The 22,115-nt window shown below is 31.2% G+C and overlaps 2 protein-coding genes across 2 annotated transcripts; both read left to right on the top strand.

Annotated features, from left to right (window-relative positions):
- Nucleotides 1–2,398: 2,398 nt before the first annotated feature.
- LOC119679795 (28S ribosomal protein S18a, mitochondrial-like) lies at nucleotides 2,399–3,202 on the top strand. Its single transcript, XM_038092336.1, has 3 exons — nucleotides 2,399–2,595; nucleotides 2,675–2,878; nucleotides 2,937–3,202. The coding sequence occupies exons 1-3, from the start codon at nucleotides 2,502–2,504 to the stop codon at nucleotides 3,101–3,103; spliced, it is 465 nt and encodes a 154-aa protein (XP_037948264.1). The 5' UTR covers nucleotides 2,399–2,501; the 3' UTR covers nucleotides 3,104–3,202.
- A 1,153-nt stretch (nucleotides 3,203–4,355) lies between these two features.
- Nucleotides 4,356–6,101, top strand: LOC119679790 (pachytene checkpoint protein 2 homolog). The gene is made up of 4 exons (XM_038092331.1): nucleotides 4,356–4,629; nucleotides 4,679–4,841; nucleotides 4,899–5,099; nucleotides 5,156–6,101. Exons 1-4 carry the CDS (start codon nucleotides 4,568–4,570, stop codon nucleotides 5,969–5,971), a joined length of 1,242 nt encoding a protein of 413 aa, XP_037948259.1. The 5' UTR covers nucleotides 4,356–4,567; the 3' UTR covers nucleotides 5,972–6,101.
- Nucleotides 6,102–22,115: the final 16,014 nt, after the last annotated feature.

Raw genomic sequence — 22,115 nt, 5'->3', positions numbered from 1 at the left:
TTAGTCAAGTTATATCGGAAAATGTTAATATTCTTCAAACAATGGACTCTGCGTTTAACGAAAGAAAGAATGTAACATATCTGCTGTTTCGAATATATTTTATATGTAACATTATGTATTTAGAAAGAATATTTTTTATAAAATGGTACGTCTTGTACCTTATTATATGATAAGTTTATTATGCGGCATTTACACTGGCCTCAAATGGCTCATTTCAGTCAAAATTCGAAAATGAGAAGTAAATGGGTCATATTCGCATACAAAATTTCAAGCACGAATGATATCCATTGGTTCACATTCTGTATGAATGCGTTCCAAGGAGGGTCGAATGTGTTCCAAATATGTTCCACATGTAAAGGAATGCATTAAACATACTCTAAATAAAAGCTTTTTATGGTATTTTGACAGTTTGATAAAGCTATTTTTAACATATTTACAAAAAAAGGTAAACAAATGCTTGGTGGTTGCATTTCCTTGAAAACGATACACTTTTTTTTAGAATTTCTGCTTCTCAAAAGTTAATTAATTGAAGTAAAAAATATGTTTTCAGTTTCAGTATTGCAAGGTTTGAAGGTATATTTAACCTTCATGCAACATTTTATGCAAAAAATTAAAACAACAGGCAAGTTGAAAAAACAAATGGGAACAAATGAATTACAACAAATGTAAACTCATTTTCAAATGAGCCATTTTCGGCCAGTGTAAACGCCAGATTAAATAATTTCCATGTTTAGGGAAAAAAAATTTGTTTGATACTTCTAAAATTTGTATTGCAAAAGTAGTACGATATATTAACAAGCAAACTAGAAGATTAATTTAGAAATACATTTAAGTAAACATATAATTTGAGTTTACAGTTGAAAGAAAATAATAAATTGGAGCGATTCCAAATATGTAATAAATACAGTCAAAACAAAAACAAATAAAAATGTGTAGAATTTTTCTGAAAGTGGAAGCATACATTAGTTGAAACAAGACAAACAGCGAAAAAAAGAAGAAAATATTTTAGCTCTGCTTGGAGAGAATTTTAAAAAATTCACAATAACTATATACGGGTTCAAAAGATAATTACATTATACATGTATGCGCATCTACAATGACATTTATGGGACAATTATATATATTATACCATTATACAAATGGTATAACTTATTATATCCACCTAACATACTCCAATTCAACTTTCCTCTGATGCTTGAAAATAGTCGTGGACTATTTTTGCCGCACATGATTATGAGTCCGTGCCATACTGTGCCAACTCTTGAGTTGTAAATTGAAATGATTCTATCAAAATTAAAATACAAACTGAAATAGAATATGTGAACTATTTTTAAATTAAGCTAATTTTATTTCATTTCATAAAGAATTTCGTATTTAGCAACATAAAATATGTATAAAAATTTTTTATTAATTATTGTATATATTTTTATAGAAGCAGTAGAAACCGAATAACGAAATATACACAAACGAATTGTGACAACACTATTTTGTATATGTGTTTCTTTCATATTTGTTAAGTAATATATAATATTGTATAATGATATCAAATATTTATTTGATATATTAACTTATTTATATATTTTTATATACCAATTATATATATTATTTATAACACAACAAAAATTGTTAAAAAATTCTTACCTCTAGTTTTTTGTTTATTTATATATATTTTCATGTGATAAATATGTGAAAAATTGATAATTTCTCATTTGAAAAAAATGTTTTGCAGTCTTATACGGTATTTACACTGACCGGTAATGGCTCATTTTGGGTAAAAATTAAAAATGAGAAGTGAATGGCTTATTCTTGCATACAAAATATCAAGCGCGAATGCGATTCATTTCATCACATTCTGTATGAATGACGTTCATTTTCAGCAGACAAGATGAAAAATCAGCTGTTTAAAATGAGAACAAATTAAATACAACGAATGTAAACACTTTCAAATGGCCTTTTTCTGCCAGTGTAAACGCCATATTACATTCGACATGTATGAGGTAATTTCCCTTATGGGAGCTAAATTAAATGAATTGGTTTAATGAAGGCAATGGGAACATACTATTAGTACAAAGTATAAATGGTATAATTCATTTTTATATAAAAATATACTAATATGATTAAAGATATAAATTAATCGTTTGCATTAGTTACGTTATATCTTTATTGCAAACAAAATGTAACCGATTTACAGAATAATTGCGATTTTAGTATATTAAATTTTTGTTCAAAGCAATGTAATTACAAAATAAATTTCAGTAGTTCCACTCTTCATAATTAATAATTATCATCATATTGGTATATGAATATAACGCTATAAATAAGTTAAGTAGTGAGGAGTCACATAGCAATAAAGTTATTCTCTGATTTGAGTAAATCTATTGTGAATTCTCACATAAATTGAAAATAGGAAATCAGCTGTTGCGGTTTTTGTTGCATGAGGAATTTGTGTTTAATATTTTTTAAATTTCTTGACATAAACTTTAGTTATATAAATAAAAGTAATGTCAGTAATTATAAGGACTGTTCGTCTTTTTCCTAAAGGCATAATAACGAGTAGAAATTTTAATACAACAGTACCGTACTTAGTTAAAGAAAGTGAGTGCTCATTCGTTTCATAACCTTTCAACATTTCTTTTTTTATTTTAATTTGCTAATTAATATATTTACGTTTTAGTAAACGAACGAACTGAAAATAATGCATTGGTAGTAGAAGGTGTAAATTTACCATCGCCGCGCGCTCAGAAACTATTGAAAGAGGTTTGTCAGAGTAAATTTTGTCCGGAATGTACATTGGGCTTAGAAATCAAACATACTGATGTGCTTATACTATCGCAATATGTAAGATCAGATGGTTGTATGTTACCCCAGCGCATCACAGGTAGATATACAATTTTTAAATTTTATTCGATCTGTTAAATGTCTTCTTTTACTAAAAGGCTTATGTCGGCGACAACAAAAGCGAATTGCCATGATGGTTACAATGGCTCAAAAAGCAGGTCTTATGTCAAACTTAACGCCAGCTAATAGTAAAAAAGATCCGAAAAGACGTTTCGCACATAAGAAATTTAATACTTATTTCTTAGAATCAACAATTAAATACTAAAACTTCCTTATTGGGTACTTCAGATGCTTAAAATTAAGAATTAACTAATAAAATCTATTGTTTGTAAATGTAAATGAGTGTAAAATGTGTGGTTTAGCAATGCACTGGGTTTTTTTATTTCTACAAATGATTGTGTTTCACCTTATATTCTTGTGTCGGGGGGGCATTTATAATATTATTAATGTTGCGCTTCCATAACTTAAAGCTGCAAGAATGCTTTGATTTTAACAATTATTTTTTATTGATATACTTTTATTGTTTATATTTTTTATAGGCGTGTTGTGTACTTTGCTTCTGAGAAAAGTATATCAAAAGAATGAGTTGCAACTTGATCTGTGTGTGGTGCCTATTTATATTTTTCTGAATTACGCGAAATGCTTCAAAAACTTCTACAATACGCTGTATATTATAGGGTAACTATTTTTGGGTCCCGTGGTCCTGGGATCAACTAGAATCGCTAGCCAGTTACAAGCGATACAAAGGCGGCAACAAACAATAACGAACTTTTTTTTTAAATAAGAAATGTATTATTATTTTACCTATAGGTAATGGCAAATCGTTCTATAAAAATTTGTTATCTTCAGTTTATATATATTTTTGTAATAACTGATTGTATAATAATTATTTGAAATGTGGCTAATGTGTTAACACAAATTTACTTTTGGCTAATAGTATCTACTTCATTTGATATGAACAATAAAATAAAAAAAACAAAATAATAAAAAAAAACCAAAAAAGTTCATATGTTGTCGTTTATCCGATTATGCGATGAATTGTGGTGCATTATGAAGGAGCTGTCAGTTTTACCAGAAATTCAAAGTTAATGTCGCTTAAACTAATATACTCTTCAATCAGTAATATTAAACTAGAGTTTGAGTTCGATGTTTGTCTCCAAAATGTGTTGTTTTTTATTTCAATCGATAACATGAATGACTTTGTTATTGTAAAAAATAATATAATTATTCGTGGAACGTACTGCAATAAATTTAATTTCATTAAAGCATTAAATACTCTACTTGTATTTGTTTTTGTTTGATAATTGTTTGATGATAAAAATTGAACATTGAAGCATCAGAAAATAAATCTAAAATTTTTTTAAATTATGAGATGTATTGTCTTCTTGAAAAGAAGTGCTTGCTTGCATATTGTTTAAAAATGCTTATAAAATCAAATTATAGTTTGTTTTCACTAGACCTGTAAATATCGAATTTTTTAAATATTTTTAATATATCTGATATGAGTAAGCACAAATCTAAAACTCTTTTTCGAAAAAAAATTAAACCATGAGATATTACTACAGTTCCTAAATTAATACTTTTTCTAAACATTTTTTTATATTACCACAAAATACAACCCTGCGAAGCTATAAATTATCTCTCATATTGGCGCTTACTTCAACTTTTTAAAGCAAACGCAGTTTTACTATATTTTATTGTAAATTTTTTCTAAATTATTTCTTTAAAAATGAATAATGGTACTGAAAGATATGTTGTGCATGTGGAGGTACAGTTCGTGCGATGTGATAGGTAAGTTTACGTTTATTTTGTTATTATTAATCTATGAAATCCTTTGTAGGACAACAGCTTCCGAGGAGTCCACGTTAAAGACTTTGCTGACGGATATGATTAAAACTGAAAAGCCTGCTCCAAACAAATGTTTTCCATCAAATTTGTTAGAAAATAATAAATTGAATTTAGTTAAATCTGTTTATATTGATTGTGATACTGAAGAAGACGAAGTGAGTTAATTTGTCGTTAGTGTCAACATTATTAATTATTATTTTTTCACTTAACAGTTGATAATAGATAATATCGATCAAAATCTTATTTTTCATTTCTATTCGGCCATTAATCGGCCTATGGAAACTGAGTTATTTGAGATAGATGGCCAAGGTGATATGGACGCTGTGCCAACTTTTCATCACTGGATATTGCCATCAACAGCCTTTGTTGGTTTGTGGGAAACATTAATTTATGAGCAGGGACTAAAAGAAAAAGTAGGTGATTATATAAATAGCTCGGTCTTACGCGTATTAACTTCATTTAATTTCAGTTATTGAATTTTGCATTTTCTGCTTTATTATTTTCGGAACATAATGTTAATCAAAATGTGATAGCCTGCAATCGTCTTATATTGTTACACGGACCACCAGGCACTGGCAAGACTAGCCTTTGCAAAGCATTAGCACAAAAAATTGCTATAAGAAGTGTAAAGAAATATCGTCACACGCATTTAATAGAAATTAACAGTCATAGTTTATTTTCTAAGTGGTTTTCCGAAAGTGGTAAATTGGTAATGAGTTTGTTTTCCAAGATACGTGAAATCGTTGTGAATAAAGATAATCTAGTTTGTGTGTTAATCGACGAAGTTGAGTCGCTAGCTTTTGCTCGTGATTCGATGTCTTCACAGGAACCTAAAGATGCAATGCGTGTAGTAAATGCTTTGCTTACACAATTAGATAGTATAAAGGAATATCCCAATGTGTTAATACTAGCTACATCCAATCTTGCAAAGACAATTGATGACGCGTTTATTGATCGTGCTGATGTAAAGCAATATATTGGTTTGCCCACCAAAAAAGCCATCAGGAAAATCTATGAAACAGTACTTCTAGAGTTGATGCGAGTAGAAATATTGGAAGAAGTAGAATTGTTTCCTGGCTATAAACAGCAAATTGAGGAAATAGTAGAGCAGAGCAGCGGCTTAAGTGGACGAAGTATACGTAAAATACCACTTTTAGCACATGCTTTGCACTTAGCAGAGAATCCAAACGGATTTTCACAAAAACTAAGTGTAACTAAATATCTAAACGCCGTTAAGGAAGCATTAGTAAAACAGCACAATGATAATAAAGCCATTGATAGATAAGTGCTATTAAAGGTTACAATTTTTTCATATTACCATTTGACTGCTCCTCATAAAAGGAATTTTTATTAAGAACTGATGTTAAACTAACAAAAATAAATACTTCAATGAAGAATTTTCGTGGCACAGCAAACATTTTTTTTTAATTACACATTCAACTTTATTTTCCAAGCTATGATCAAATTTTCTGCTTCAATCAATAAACCGAAAGTTTTCCTTTATTTCTTTTGGGTGTCCTTATTACAAACTTAAATAAAAAATACAAAAAAAGGATTGATGCATTGGCATCGAAAACCAAGCGCCAAATCTTGTTATTTGCTCTGATGCACACTTTTGTGCTGTTTTCTCCCTTGCAAGTATCCACTCTGGATCTCAGCAAAAAGTTTCTGTTAAAGTAATTTTGCAATTGCAATCATCGCTTTAGTTGCTAACAGCTATTGTTGGAGTTGTTGTTGTTTGTGCTGATACTAAAACCGTTAGCACTAGTGGACAAGGCATGTTCAACAGCTGTCCACACATACTTGTACTTAAATAGTATTGAATAGTGATTGGAAAAAGATTTGCTTTGGAGTGAAGTGAACAAAATAAAAAGGAGTAACGAAAGTTGTTATTTGTACAAAAATTTACATTTCCAAACTGATTCGATTAGAAGCAACTGTGTTTGGGACTTTATGCAAATAAAGTGTAATGGATTGTATGCGGAGAATATAAGATATTAAAGCAGCGCTTTAGCTGCTCATTATTTTAAGTACATATATCTCGATGTTTTGTGGTTAATGGTGTAAAATGAGTAAGTTAAGCTCATGTGTGAATTGAACATTAAAAGTCATAAAAAATAGACTTAAAACCCATTAAGGCCGTGTGCGAGTTCGACTTAATTGAGGGAAATAGTAAATTATGTCGGTATGGTAGCGAATGTTGGTATTTACCAGAATTTCGAGTAGGGTAAATTAGTTAATTTAGGTATTATCATTGTGAAAATTTTATAAGATGTTTAATAAATACATAAATAAATTTGAAAACTTTTAACCGAAAATAATAAATAAGTACAATAAATAAATATTTACGTAAGTGCAGTGCAAAAAATCCTCAGGAAATTTCAATTTACTTTACCTCAATTTAATAGAATTCGCACACTGCCTAAATATTGATAGATAATGATGCAATCGCAATAATTTTGCAATTGAGAATATTTCCACTGAAAACTAGTTTGCAGTGTTAGCTGACCTGCGTTTTGAAAAACGAAGAAAAACTGCAACGTGAATACCAGAGCGAGAGCCAATGAGCCCATAATTGGCTCATAATGAAGAGCTGCTCACCAGCGTGAGCCCATTTATAACTTAATGGCGGCTCTTGCTCGTAAGCGAGAGCTCTGTAGTTGGGCTCGCTCGTGAGCGTCACCCATCGTATGAAAAGAATTTATTGCCGGCTCATGAGCCGTGAGCAGAATGAGCCGAAATAAGCCGCTCATGGGTACGCAAATACGAACTCTGGTGAATACCCACATCTACTAATACCATTGCATATTTATATACAACCAATTATGAAGAATGTTTCTAGCGAGGTCTTTTGCAAATACCAGCTGGAAATATGAGCATATCAGGAAATGAAACGAGGAGGAACGATGCTACAGAAGTGAAAATAAAGGGAAGGAAGCTGATATACCGCTGTTTCAGTTTAGGTTCTTTTACATATGCACGGTCTTGCGTAATAATTATTAGTTGTTTGTAGGAGTACAAAACTTTGGTAGATAAAAAAACCTGTCTGATTTCTAGATAAACTTGAATCAAATTGGACATAAAATGTAGTAGTTAGCGGCTCTGAAGAGAATCAGAGATCCATGTTTTAGCTTCATTGCCAATGTTCATCTTTCGCTAATAGAAGATTAAAAATATTCTATTTTCTTATCAACCTGATAGAGCTGTGATTTTGCAAATTAAGAACTTAGTCAAGGTTGTATATTGGTTCAACTTCACTTGAATGAGGGAATCCTGCCTTTTGGCGTTGCCTGTATGTTGACTACCGCAGTCCTTTTGTATACCTTATTAGTATACTTTAATAATGTAACTTAACGGATGATTAATAAGAATATTTCACTTTCAATATTATTATTTCTATGAATAGATTACTTGTATTTGAGCATGTCTGGAGTAAAATGTGATTAAAGCGGCTATTGGGTGAGTTTAAAAACTCTCGATTAGAAGTGATATAAGATAAGGTATAAGATAAGATATATCTTATACTCATATAAGATTAGAGTTAATTACTTTACATAGCTGCAGCCTTCTCACATTATATTCATTTACAGTACCTGATGAATTATGGTCTTCATCAGTAGCATACTACTGAATTTAATAAAAATCTCTTTAATTTGTCGATTTACTATGTTGGTAACGGGGCTCCAGTTTTAATTAGTGAATATAGGTGTGGACACCAAATTAAAACTGATGAAATATAATTTAAGTCTATCTCTTTATCAAATAGTTTAGTAGATGTGGTTGAGAAAATGACGTGAGGTTGGATATTTAGTTTTGTTTTATGTACCAAAATTTCGAAAGAAAATTATTTTCCATTTCGTTCTCTCTGGAAGTGGACAAGCTAATATATTCTATTAGTTTCAAATTGTGTTTTCTGGTTTTTCTTAAATCCTAATTTTTTTTGGGTTTTGTTTAAAGTTTCTAGCTATTTGTTCAGAATCTGTGCAAAAATGAAAGCATGGTTACTTGTATTCTGCACACACTTGGGTGTTGTGACAGAAACCATAAAAAAACGATGATTGAGGATAAGTAAACGTTGTAATCTGTAATTGAGGAAATTCAATTTCCAGTTAGAATCTGACGTGCAGATGTGGCTAGTTAGCGCATCACGTCCTGCTCAAAGATTTCTAACAAAAACAAAAGTTTAACTGATGCACACTAAAGTCGTTGTCACTGTGATGAACCAGCAACAGTACACAAGGAAGACTGACACCCACACAATATCAAAGGAATTTACAGATAAGCAAGCAATCCGAACAAGAAATGAACAAGTCTGTGTACTTGTGACTGCAATTTGATGTGCTTTGTTTATTGTTGTTGCTTTTGTTGGAGTAAATTCCCTAAGGAGTTTTGCGGTCTTTGTAACTTCTCTAACTGCAAATCATAAAATAGGAATAGGAATTTATATTGTCCGATGTGTTGAAGCTGTTTGTTGTTTGTTGCTTGCTGCTTGTTGTTATTGTAAATCAGTTTTATTGGCTGTGTTTGGCTAGGCTTTTGGCTTCTCAAGTCACATTTGCTTCGCTGCTTCCGATTTCGTTATAATTTTTCCAACACTTTCCTTGCATTTTTATCTATTTTGTTGGTAAATAGGAACACAGTGGCGTATACGTAATTTATTTACTTGAAATATATATGGGCATGTGCTTGCGGGGAGCACACACTTATGTGCTCATGAATGTACAGAACCCATATAATTCGTAGAAAATTGTTTGTCTATTTTATTCTTTACCCGTGTAATGTGAATCATCCAGCAAACTAGCCAACTAGCAAGCCAACAACGGATTTATGTGGTTTACGACAGGTTTTCGCTGTGGTGTAAATGGAAGGCGTCATTACATGGTTTCACTTTTTATGCCAATCTTCTTAAAAAGCTACTCATGTGTTATTTGTGCCGTTCGTTATTTGGTATGTGTCGTAAAATTAGCTTTTTGATAAGCTCACAGACAGTTAGAGAGAAAGGCGGACAGGCAGCTGGATAGACAGGTGCTGTCCCAAATCACAACCGTACGTGATCTGATTAATTTTTAGCTGATGAAAATAGGTGGTTGATGTTAAGAACTACACGATGCTGTGTTTTATGTTGAATGATGAAGTTCTCAAATTAATTTCTTGTGAGTTATACGATATATGTGTATATACTATTCAGCTGAGAAATAGTAGTAAAGTCTTACCATTTTCATAATTAGTATTAAGAAACTTTTTATGTCAAGGATTTTATTGAAGTTATATAACATTGAGAATTTCCTTAATAAGCTCCTTTTGTTTATAGATAAAATGGTTGATATAATACCACTAAGATAAAGAACTTGAAACAACGGAATACAACTATGCTCTTAATAATCGAGTTGAACTTTTAAGGAGGACAGTACCTTTAAAAGTTATTTCTATTGATCAAAGCGCCTTATGCTTGATCCAATTTGATTCTTGAGTTGTTCAAACAGCAAGATATCAAAGGGAATCAAATTTGGAAAATTTGGTGACTGTTATATGAACGAAGTTGTGTCATTGTGGTGCAAATTCCAAAAGTTCTTTGCTCACAAATTCGGCTTTTTTAGCGGATTGCTTTTCGCAAATGTCCTATAATGCTCAAATAATAACTTTTGTTGAGCTTTTGATTTTCTTTATTCATAATATTCATGATACACAACACTTATAAGTTATAAAAATTGTGACCGTGGCATTTACTTGGTTTGGTGAACGCCAATCACTTGCCTGATCCTTGAGTCGCATGTTGTAATATAAATTTATGTTTCTTTGGTAGTAATTATACGTTAGATAAATTTTGGGTCGAGTTTACCTATTGAAATCTTGTCTTTAGTGATCTCATGGTCCCTTTTTGCTTAAAGGTCAGATCTTTCGGTACTAGTTGTGGACCTACACGACTGAGGTTCAAATCTTTAAAACACCTTGAGCAGATCCCTATATCTTTATAGTGCTATATCGCTTTTAATTACAATAATTTCATACACATAATGCAATTCAGTTATTTGCACAAACTTGAAGGATTAAAATTTATATTTTCCAAATCAAGTTTTAGTTAAAATTTTTTTTCCTGCATGGTGTTTCAATATTGATATGTGCTATGGGAGAGTAATAGCATATATATCAAGTAATCACACACAGTTAAAAAGCAGACTTTAAAGAACGTTTTTTTTTCGTTTAGATATTGTACGAGTTGAGTTTACAGAAGTAGAACCCTGTATCACTATCTCCAAGTAAAGAAATATCTCAGTGCTTGTAATTTATACTTGAAGACAGTAATGCCGCGTTTTATATTGTATTCCCTTGCAGTTTCTTACCGTAAATTGCGGACTTACACAGTACAATATCTTTAAACATCCAGACCAGAAACTTTTTCAGCGCAATTGTGTGTTCAGTTAGTAATCTATTAAAGGTTTCCATAAAGTTATAGTAAATGTCAATATAAAATAGCAGGTGCATACGATTTCTCAAATTCTTAGAAAGAAAATATGTATTTATTTAGTGACGTATATACATTATATCAAATTAATAAATAAAAAAATATATATGAAGTTAGTTTATGGTGGGATTCCGGGTGAAATTCATTGAGATTAAAATATCGCTGGAGTTAAGGCACTACTATAACATATGCATTGTAAATTAATGAAGCGTTACTGGAGCAGTTTCTACAAAAAGGAAAGACAGAAAAACCTGTCATAACCTGTCTTGTCCTCGTTCAGGTTATAGCAGGAAAAAACAAACTGATCTTAATTATATAGACGTTTCCATTAGTTGTGCCTAACACTTGAAGTCAAATTTCTGAGATTTATTTCATTTAATGACGATTTAAATTTTGATTTTAACGTCAGGTAGGATAATAGATATTTGACAATACTTGAAACAGCTGTATGGTCAGCCTGTTTAGCGAATAGCTTGCACCTAAGAAAGGCGTTTAACATATAGTAAGTAAAATTATGTATAACAGATGTCTTCATTTTCTCTCAAATATTTCTGCTGCAGTTTATAATCTCGTTCTAATTTAAAAATGCTTTGGTTAGTGTTATTTACAATTTAAGTGACAAAAAACGTGAAACTTGAGCATTGAAAGTTTGTGCAACCTTGGCTACTTGTGGAAAATACGATCAGTCAACGTTTCTAATCTGACAAGCAGTTCTATGCCAGGCACTTGCAGTCTAACATATTATATACGGATTATAAATTAATTAAATAAAAATTCGAATATTTCTTAAGATGACCGATGATGTTCAGCATTGTCTTTTTCTTATTTGGCACTACAGTCCAGTATGAACCTTGGTCTCCCTCCCTATGAACCTTGATCAGTATAGTATGATCAGCCAAATTTTAGTAAACGAATCAAATTTTTGTAGTTGTAGTTTCTTCGTTATTGTTCGAACCGTTCTAGATTTTATTTCTTTAAAAACTTGTTGTTGCAATTAACTACTGTCTTATGAAGATTTAAAAGAATTTATTCATAATTTATTCTACTAACTGGTATTATTCTACTTCGTTTTATTATTTCAGTAATATGATAGAAAACAGTAATACCACAATAGCAGTTTTCTCTATTATCGATATAACCTAATCTAGGTTTCTTAACCTAACTGACTGTAATCTGACTGACCGTAAGCTGTAACCTGACTGGCTGTAAACTACGCACAGACTTATTGGAGATTTTGTAATAGATTTTTTTATGAATTTAAAGAATGTAAAAGTATTTTTGAAAGATTCTATAAAGAATTTATATCAGATCTTAGCGGAATTTGAACTCAAACGCTCTATACTATAGTTCTTTATATTCCATTATATACCCATCATGCCAAGAGGGCCGATTTGTATTATTAATAATATATATATTACCTAGAAAAAGATTCATAATCTTTAGAGATGCTTTGTTAAATGATCTGATAGAATTGTCATCCTTTAAAATAAGGGAAATAGCCAAATGTTTAGACTTTTATTAGACTTTTCAGTTTGGTTCCGTTATACTTAAGGGAGGTGCGTCTGTTCGTATACTAGATGTTTGAGACTTCTATCATTAATGCAGTTTTTCACATCTGACGTACGGATAGTGTCTTTTATCCGTAGTATTACAACGGGATTTTTTATGTGCGTTAGTGGTACAGAACTCAACCTTTAACCTAATCTAACTTTACCTATCAATATATTAGGCATTTGGACAAGAACATATCAATACTGCTTTATAAATGTGCACCTACTAAATGGATCAAATTTTCTTACTCCATCGAATCAGTTGCATTCAATTAATATCTGTTAGGTTAGGTTATAAGTGACGGCCTTGTGTCGAAGAAAACCCACTTGAGCTAATTAATATAAATTATTAATAAATATAATTAAGATTATTATTAAATATAATAAAGATCGTTATTAAATATAAAAGTGTAAAAGGTTTACTAAATTAAGATAGTATTTTTTACTTTTTCATTTATTGATTTATCCTTCCTTCATATCCACCATACTAGTCTCTAATCTTCTTGACCGCTGTTCACTACTCAGCCCAGTTTTTCATTATAGAAGTAATAAGAGTTTTTCTAAAATTCAAAGTAATTTTTTTCTTAGTTTATTAAAATATTTTTCCCAACATATTTCATACACCAATTATGGGTCTTCTCTGGTAAACTCAAAATGTGCAAATTTCATTATCTGCACTAAATTACCAAGCAAAGGAAATAACAAGTTTTTATATTGATTTTATATGTGACATTTTATCTGGTGCTGTCCTTAAGTTCTGCAAACCAGTCGAAAGGATAAATGCATGAAATTTAGTATTTATCATCTCAGTCAAGTGTTGGTTGGCATCAGTTTGTGCGCTTTTTACTCGCAGATACGTTCAACTTTCCCCCTCCATTTGCAAGTCCTTATAGTTGCGTCCTTATAGTTGCAACGATTTTTATGATGTTTTCTCACATATGCGCATAACTATATACTCGTATGTATGTATCGTATATATAATATATATTTTTATTGGTCACATATAAGATTTTATATATTTTTTCTCATTTCTTGCTATTTTTGGTGTTTTTACTGAAAGCGCTTATCGGTGAAATTGAAACGGAACTGTCACTGTTGGCGTATCTGAAATATTCAAAGGAAAGAAGAAGCTTAAAACTTCCATGCAGCATTATTATTATTGTTGTTGTTGTTTGTGTTGCGTAGTCGTAAATTATTTAAATAAAAGACAGGAAAATCTGAATAAATATTTATAACCAATTATTCAGATAAATAAAATGAAAGTCTTGAAAGTTGATGAGAAGCAAAAAATAAGAAAATTAAATATATTATAAATATATATCACATATATATATAGATTTATATTGGTTATAACATAATAACTTATTTAGCCCTATTATTAATACTTGTAAGGTTAGCTGTCAGTAATTTTGGAATACTAAAGCTTAATCATCTGCGTATATATAGGATACGTCAGGTTAGCTTAGGTTAATCTGTTTGACTGTAAGCCATGCTTAAACCTATTGGTTTCTAGCGATACCAGATAGCGTTAAACGTCTCTGTAGACTTTGAAGTTGACACTTTTGTCAATTTAACAAGTGCCTGAAGTTCTATTTCTATAAGCTACTAAGTATTTTTAATAAATTTTTTTAAGCAACCTTACTTTCTTACTTTCTTGCTGTCCTTCTCTCCTAGTGGAACACAAGGTCTGAACTATTATTCACTATTATTACTCTATTGCCTGATTCTCTCGTAATTTGATTCCAGGACTATTGTGCATCTTTAAGCAACTAGTCTACGGCCATGTCTTAGTTGGAACTCCAGATCAGCGGCAGCCTTGTGGATTCCAGCGTAGGGCTTGTTTTGTTATGCAGTATGTTTCCTAAGCATTTTTTCTTTTGATTTCAGTGGCAGTTCCCATATATCGGTTGCGTGCGTTCCCATATATCGGTATTCGATATGTGCTCCGGTCACTATATTTTTAGGATTTTTCTTAAGCATTTGTGATTGAATAGAAGTCGTGTTTTTCTACGTTTCGCATACGTAAAACAACGTTGACTTTACGTTTGAAGCTTAGTATGGATCTTTATTGGGTTAGACTTCTACATATTGCTTAACTGTCCGTTTGTAGACTTGAGTTTACTCAGCCGAGCTGAAATGCCTTAGTGGGGTATAAATCTTGCCATTTTGTACCGAAGTTTTAGTGCATAGGCGTTGTGCTATTAGGGTGATTTAGTAAGTGTTTAGTATAAACTCATTAAAAATTTTGTAATTATTAAAAACTTCATATATATTATGATTTTTCAGTGACAGTACACAAAGGATCATAAAAAATACATTAAATTTGATTTGTCTATATAACATATGCTTGGATACATAAGTTTATTCGATATGTTTTTAAAAACAGTTATAATAAAACTTCGCCCCGCGCAAGAAGTCAAAGAAATTTCGAAATGTCGGTAATAGTTACATAGACTACTACATAATAAAAAAACTGAAATAAAAACTAATCTATAAGCCTTTAATTTTTTCGCTTCAGCTTTGTTATCAATTAAACATACGTTTTTTATTTCGATGAAAATGTTGGATTAGATGCTCACAAAACAACGTTTGCATTAAACGAGAAATGGCTGGTATATTTTGAAACCTAAATTAATTTCATAAAATGATAATATTCGGCCGTATGTCGCAAAATCGGTCAAAATATACTTGGAACCGTTCATATGGGAAGTATTTTCCTACCCGCCGTAGTCTCCAGACGTTGCCCTTTCTTTTTTCGAACGGTAACATATGTCTTCCGAAGAAGCCAAAAGATGATTAATGTGAATTGTCTCGAAAGGTGGGGATGTTGGGAAAGATGGGAAAGATTCAATACGTAATCTGTATGTTGGTACAAAAATTGGGAAAAGTAGTAGCTAGCGATAGCCGTTAAGATACTAACTATTTTTTTTCAAAATTGCTTTAAATGGTTAAAATTTAAAATTAAATGGTTTTTAATGCGTACTTCTAACATTTAAGAAAATTAATTAATCATTCTAGAAGTTATAACTATTGTCATTCCAGTAAGACTCACATGGTAATAAGGGAACTAAAGGCCACAGGTACCTGAGTTATTCTTATCGTTTAGACTATATTTATTAATAGCTACATGTTTTGTGATATTAGATGTATTTCATAAAAAAATATATATATTTTTAATATTGGCAATTTTAGTTTATGAAAAATTATACTTAAAATAAATAAGTAGTAGAATTTTCTTCATCTTTTAATATATGATACTCCACGTTTGGTGTTAGTTGACTTCCGGATAATTGAATATTGTGTTGAGTACATTTTAAAGTAAATTAAAAAATATCAATTGTAGAAAAAAAAGAAAGAAAAGAAAATTTATATGACATTTTATTTTTATGAAATTTATGGGAAAAGTACCATATATATATGAATGGTCAAATAAAGTATAAAAGAGTATAAAAAGCTGTACATCCACGAGTTTACTACAACACCATTTCACACTAAAGATTTTGAACTAATTTTTTTTGTTGCAATAAAAATTGTAAAATACTTAGTAATACTAAAAAATTGAAAAATATTGTCGTTTATGTTTAGAACGTGACTGGAAATATGATTTGTTCGTTATGTTTACACTTATCCATATGTTTGCATTCAACGTTCGTCGTTCATCGTTCATCGTTCAGCTTTCAGCGTTCAGCGCACAGCACTTAGCACGCCTTCAAAGCTCAAGGAAAAAATACGGGTAATACGGGTATGTGAGTTTGTACCGGAAACCATTTAGACGCTTGCCAATGCTATTACCAGCACCGTTCTTAGCGTAAACTATAAGCTTAGTTCCATTTTTTTTTTATTTATCTTAAAAAGATATTTTACGTCGTCCTTTTTTAGTTGAAATAAATAAGAAAATTGCTTAAAATATAGCAAGGACTATAATCCTTACATTTTCTTCTTATTCATACGTTTTGTTACCCAATGTGACACATGCACAAATATGTCATTTTCAATATCAGCTCTGCACGACAACTACGCCAAGTACGCCAAATACACCAAGTGCAGCGAGTGCAGCAAGTGCAGCGAGTGCAGCAAGTGTCGAAGTGCAACCAAGTGCTGGTGCTGGTGGCGTCGTCAGCTTAACATATTTTGGGTAAACGTCAAACTGGTATAGACAAGTGGACGGACATAAACAATTTCAGCTTCCGTTTGTTTGCTTTATTTGCCATACAAAAAGACAACGTACTGTTAGATATATCTATGCGAATTCCTTTTAAGATTTTTCGATTTCTTTGCGAAAGCACATTTTTTTAATATTTTCCCATTTTCATATATAAACTCGTACATTTCAACAATTTTTTTCTATTTAAGCTATTTTACTTTTCAAATGGCACAACGAAAAATTTGAAGTAATTTTTCAATGAAAATGTTGCCATTTTAGAAAATCAACGCAATAAGCATGAAAGGATATTGACATTTTTAAAAAGCAATATCTTATCCTGTGAGGTCCTCGTACGTTCACAATCATTGTCTGCTTCCTTCAACAAAGTGACACAAACATTCTCTTGAGTTGTTGTGCATTATAAAAAATTGTAGTGACTGAGATTCTTCTATTTTTTCCTCTTCTTCTCCTTATTGGTCCGTTTCAATTTTTAATTTTATTTCTTATTAAATCCAAGAAAAGTAAATAATGCTCACATGAAAGTCACTTTTAAAAAATCCTTTCGTATATTTTATTAGCTGTAGAAAGCGAATATATCTTAATTCAAAACTTAATTTTTCTTACTAAATCCCTAACGGCAGAGCTATGTGTCTCCATCAATGATGAAATGCGATACAAATAAGATAATACACGTATATATATTGCATTTACTTATAGATTTTGCCGTTTGATTATTATTTTGTAAACAAATAAACTCAGCCAACGAATCGTAATTAAAAATCTTACAAACTCACAAGGTACTGTACTTTAATTCCCTTCTTGCTCCCGAGTATTTTTAAGAAATAATCTGAGTCCTTCCATGAGATGTGCACTGGTCACACTGCATAATTTCTTGGAAATGTTGAATATAAATTTTTGGGAAATCTATTTATCCATTTCTATTCATTTCTATTCATTTCTCGTTATCATATTGGTCAATAACTAGAGACGCGTTTGCAATGGAGAGGTATTTCAACTTATGTTATTGTATCCGCATCCTTTTACGAGATATGAGATTGTTCAACTATATTATTGCTCAGAACATGACTAACACAATTCAAAAAACTAGAGATGGGTTCCAATACAGATGTATCTTAACTCCTTTAATTGCATCTAAGTCCTTCTACTATTTAGTAGTAGATTATACGTAGTGTACACTATCATATTGTTCAAGAACTGTAGAGAGGTTTCAAATGAAGAAGAATCTTGCATCTCAGTTCTTTCACGAGATACGAAATTATTAATCTATATTATTGCTTAAAAATAATATACTGAGTTATGCCTCACTATTATATTGGTAAAAAACTGGAGATGGGTTTCCAATACAGAAGTTCCATAACTCTTTCAATTGCATCTAAGTCCTTTTACTGTATTTCCATTTATTAGACTATATTTTCACTTAGAAATACTGAATATATATTATTGGGGAAATCATGTGATGATATCAAAGGTCCAGGATAATCCATTTCCCACAATCATATTGGTCAAGATATGGAGAGAGCTTTTCTATGGAAAGTCATCTTAACTTACTTCATAGCACCCGAGTATTGGTAGACTGCATCAGCAGTCTTTGTGAAATGCTTGTTTAACTACGAGAAATGCTCCAAAATAGTATTCTCGAAGCTGAAATGTGCGCCTTACTACATTCACTACATTTCTCTACAACCAAGCTGATGGGATGGTAGTATGTCTTGCTTGTCAAAAAACAGCTTCTTAGCTTCAGCAGCAGTCCTCTGTCAAAGGGTTTAGAAAGATATGGCAGTAAGCCAATTGGCCTATGTGAAAAAACTAAGATGAGAGCTTAACTTGGAATCATTTCAATTAAGGATATATTCCATTTATTTGCGCAATAAGCAAAATTTAATAATGGATTATAAAACCTCAAAAAAGGATAAGTTTTTTTAAAGCGATATGTAAGATATTATTATGTCCCGGTCACATTTTACAGTCTAATTTGTTATTGACTACTTGAATAAGCCCAAAGGCTGTAATGTTTATGTCAATGCTTATGGTTATACGTAAAGATGTTGAGTGGAAAATTCTTGATAATCCGTTCCTAATTTTGGTAGTAATACTTCTTTTCAGTATTACGCAAATATATTATATATTTTTCATCACTGCATGTCGATATTCCGTGCGAATTTCTTATTGGGACTTAAGTTCTATAGAGAGATTCATCCCTTTGATATAAAATTAACTATTTTTAAAAAATAATTTAATCCACAGCTATAATTTCTAAGTAGTAGTTCTAAAAGAAAATTAATTTTACGTATATAACAACTAATGGTCATATAGGATATATTAAAGGTGAAGGTCTTCTGTTCTTTGGCATCGCCCGTTTTGATAATTTATTTTAATAATCAAAATACAGTCACCACTTCTATGATAAATTATTTTGTACATTAATTTTAGATTATCCTTCAATTTTAATATTTCACATTACAGGCCAATATGAATGCGAAAAGTATCACTGAATTTAATGTTGCATATTTCCAATTTATCTCGAAATCGCTACTCATATTAAAAACAGTATTTTTATAGATACTTTATACATATTATATAACATTATAGAAGCATATAAATTTGCATAAAATATTTATGACTAATACACGTCTGTATAGGATTTACTATCAATTGCCGCATCCATAAAAACAAAACCAATAAAAATCAGAGGGAATACGTATGTAAACAGAGTCCTAAACAAGCAATAAATAATAATAAAATATACCTCCTTTTATTCTGGATGGCTGCATGAGAAAAGGATAATGCTGTGGGTGTAGTTGTACTCGTAAGTTTTATAGTGGAACAGCAGTTAGGATTATGTGACGATGCTCGCTATTCAATAGTTATCCTCTTTTGCACTGGCGCTGTGATATATGAAATATGTTTTCTATTTCATAGAAAATCATATGGGCACAATAAACTTCAAGTTTATTGCTTTAAGCTTATATTTAATTCGCCATATGCATACAAGTGGTTACAAGCGATGGAAGCTGCATGGAGTGGAGTGGAGTGGAGCGGAAAGTTTAGAAAAGTAGTCGGTATTCAATTTTTACAATATTCCAATCTGCTTGTATGTATAGAAGATTTATACAAGAATAGTAATTGTACTGGCAAGGATATTGTTTACTTTAAGTATATTTATTATATATTAAATCTAAAATTTTAATTTTAAAGTTTAATTTATAATATATTCTTAGATATTAAATGTGTGTGTGTTTATGTCTATGTGAATTAATAAAACGATCAATAATATTGTCCACTACTGTAATGTAGTGTAGATGGAAGGTAAAAAAGTTAATCGAAATCGGCTTCTTTTTAAAGAAACTAAAGTACATTACCACGTTTGAATGAAAATGGAATGGAAATATTCTTCTTCTCAACCAGTATCAAAAGGAAGTTATTGTGTTTTTGAAACACAAACTAAGTGGAAACTAAAGAAGTTTTTAATTGGAACATCTAATATTTCACTATTATTGGAATATCTATATATATAGCAGATATAATTTTTTTTTTAAACAAAAAATTCCTCAAAATGATTTTTCTAAATTAGGCATTGTGAAATCAGGGTTGTAGTATTATCCTCATCTACCAGTAAAACATAGGGCCTCCAAAAATAATTTTCTGCTTGCAATTCTACATCGACTGTCCTTTCCCATGTTGTAGCAGGCACCCCAATATGATAGCCACTTCCCTGGGGGTTGCATCTGACTGCTTGATGAACAATATTTGAATCGGTCTGCGAAGGGTCTGGCCGATCCAACGCCACTTACGTAAGTACTCTTTCTCAGAGGTTTACATTTGAAAGGTGACATCCCAAAAATCAGCAATACTGATACGATTAGGGCACCAGATGTTGAGAATCTGATGCACGCATTTGTTGGAAAATGTTTTTCGGCGTGTGTCGATGACGGTAGTACTGATTTGATGTTGTAATTATATATGCATAGCTTGGTTTTTACAGAGATATGTCGAGGTTTCCAGATAGCGCGTAGCATGTCAAATATAGTCTTAGCTTTGTTATGTTGGTTCAATTTAAATTTAAGTTAACACCTGGGGTGAGGTTGGTGCGGTAGCCACCAGCACTAACTTTAATTTTCTTTATGCTGATTTCTAGTTTCGCTTTTAAAGACTTACTATAAATGGCGTCAATATACATTCGTAGATTATAAGGAGTTTAACTGAGGAGGCATTTGCCATCTGCGTATTCCAGATCTTCAAGCTGTGTAAAGGGATTCCACTGGATCCCCTTTCTGTCACTCAACGACTGGCGCATTAGGTCGATATATCACACAGTAGTTAAGTCGTGGATTAATAATTAATTAACGAACTTTAATTATTTACCAGCAACATATAGTTTAATATTTCGGACTATTCACTTAGGGTAGTTTTGGACTTAATATACAAAATAACTAATATAGTACACTAGACAACATCGTTGTCAATTTTATGTATTGACATATCGAACAATGTTGTGATTACTAAAGAAAATTATATGCGACAAGTTGTCGTTCATTGTTATAGTAAGTTCTCACAGCTTCTATATATTTAACGGAAAAAAATGGACTATATTGTAAAATGGTGAGTCGTTGCCTTGATGCCTTGAATAAATGCTCTGTTTGACGAATGCTCTTGAAGCAGTGCAACTAAATCAAGTTTCAATTTACTTACTGCCTTTTTAACTCTCGCTTTAACTCTCGTGACATCATTGCACGTATATCGGGCATTTTCAATTTCTTTATTAACAGCTCGAGGTCTTGTTTTGGTTGGAACACCTAGTCGAGCTAGTGTATGGCAAAAAGCTATACGCTTAGAATAAACTTGTTTTGGTTACATATATGGTTTGGTTGATATATTTCACAACAAAATTCTTTATTGCATTTTCTCTTAGACCAGTGTACACATTTATTATTGAATACTTGAAGGTGATTCTATACTTTCCTAATGCTCCTCCTCGATTAACACGTATAAAATTAATATGAATACAAGAATGTGATAGGAGTCCTGCATGGGGTCATATACATAGTCTTTATGAAATTGCATATTTTAGTAGGCAGAATTTGTCATAGATACCTACTGTTAGGGTTGTTGAATGCATCTTTTAAGTAACAGAAATGTGGGTTATCGGATACTCTGATTTCACAACATTAATATGTTACTCAACAATAATTCGAACCAAATGAACAATGCTGATATAATAATCTTACCTTACCCTCTTACTTATTTTCTATTA

Source organism: Teleopsis dalmanni, chromosome 2 (genome assembly GCF_002237135.1).
Source record: "Teleopsis dalmanni isolate 2A chromosome 2, ASM223713v2, whole genome shotgun sequence".
Taxonomy (NCBI): domain Eukaryota; kingdom Metazoa; phylum Arthropoda; class Insecta; order Diptera; family Diopsidae; genus Teleopsis; species Teleopsis dalmanni.
Note: the sequence above shows the minus strand (reverse complement) of the source record. Positions and strands in the feature narration are given on the sequence as shown.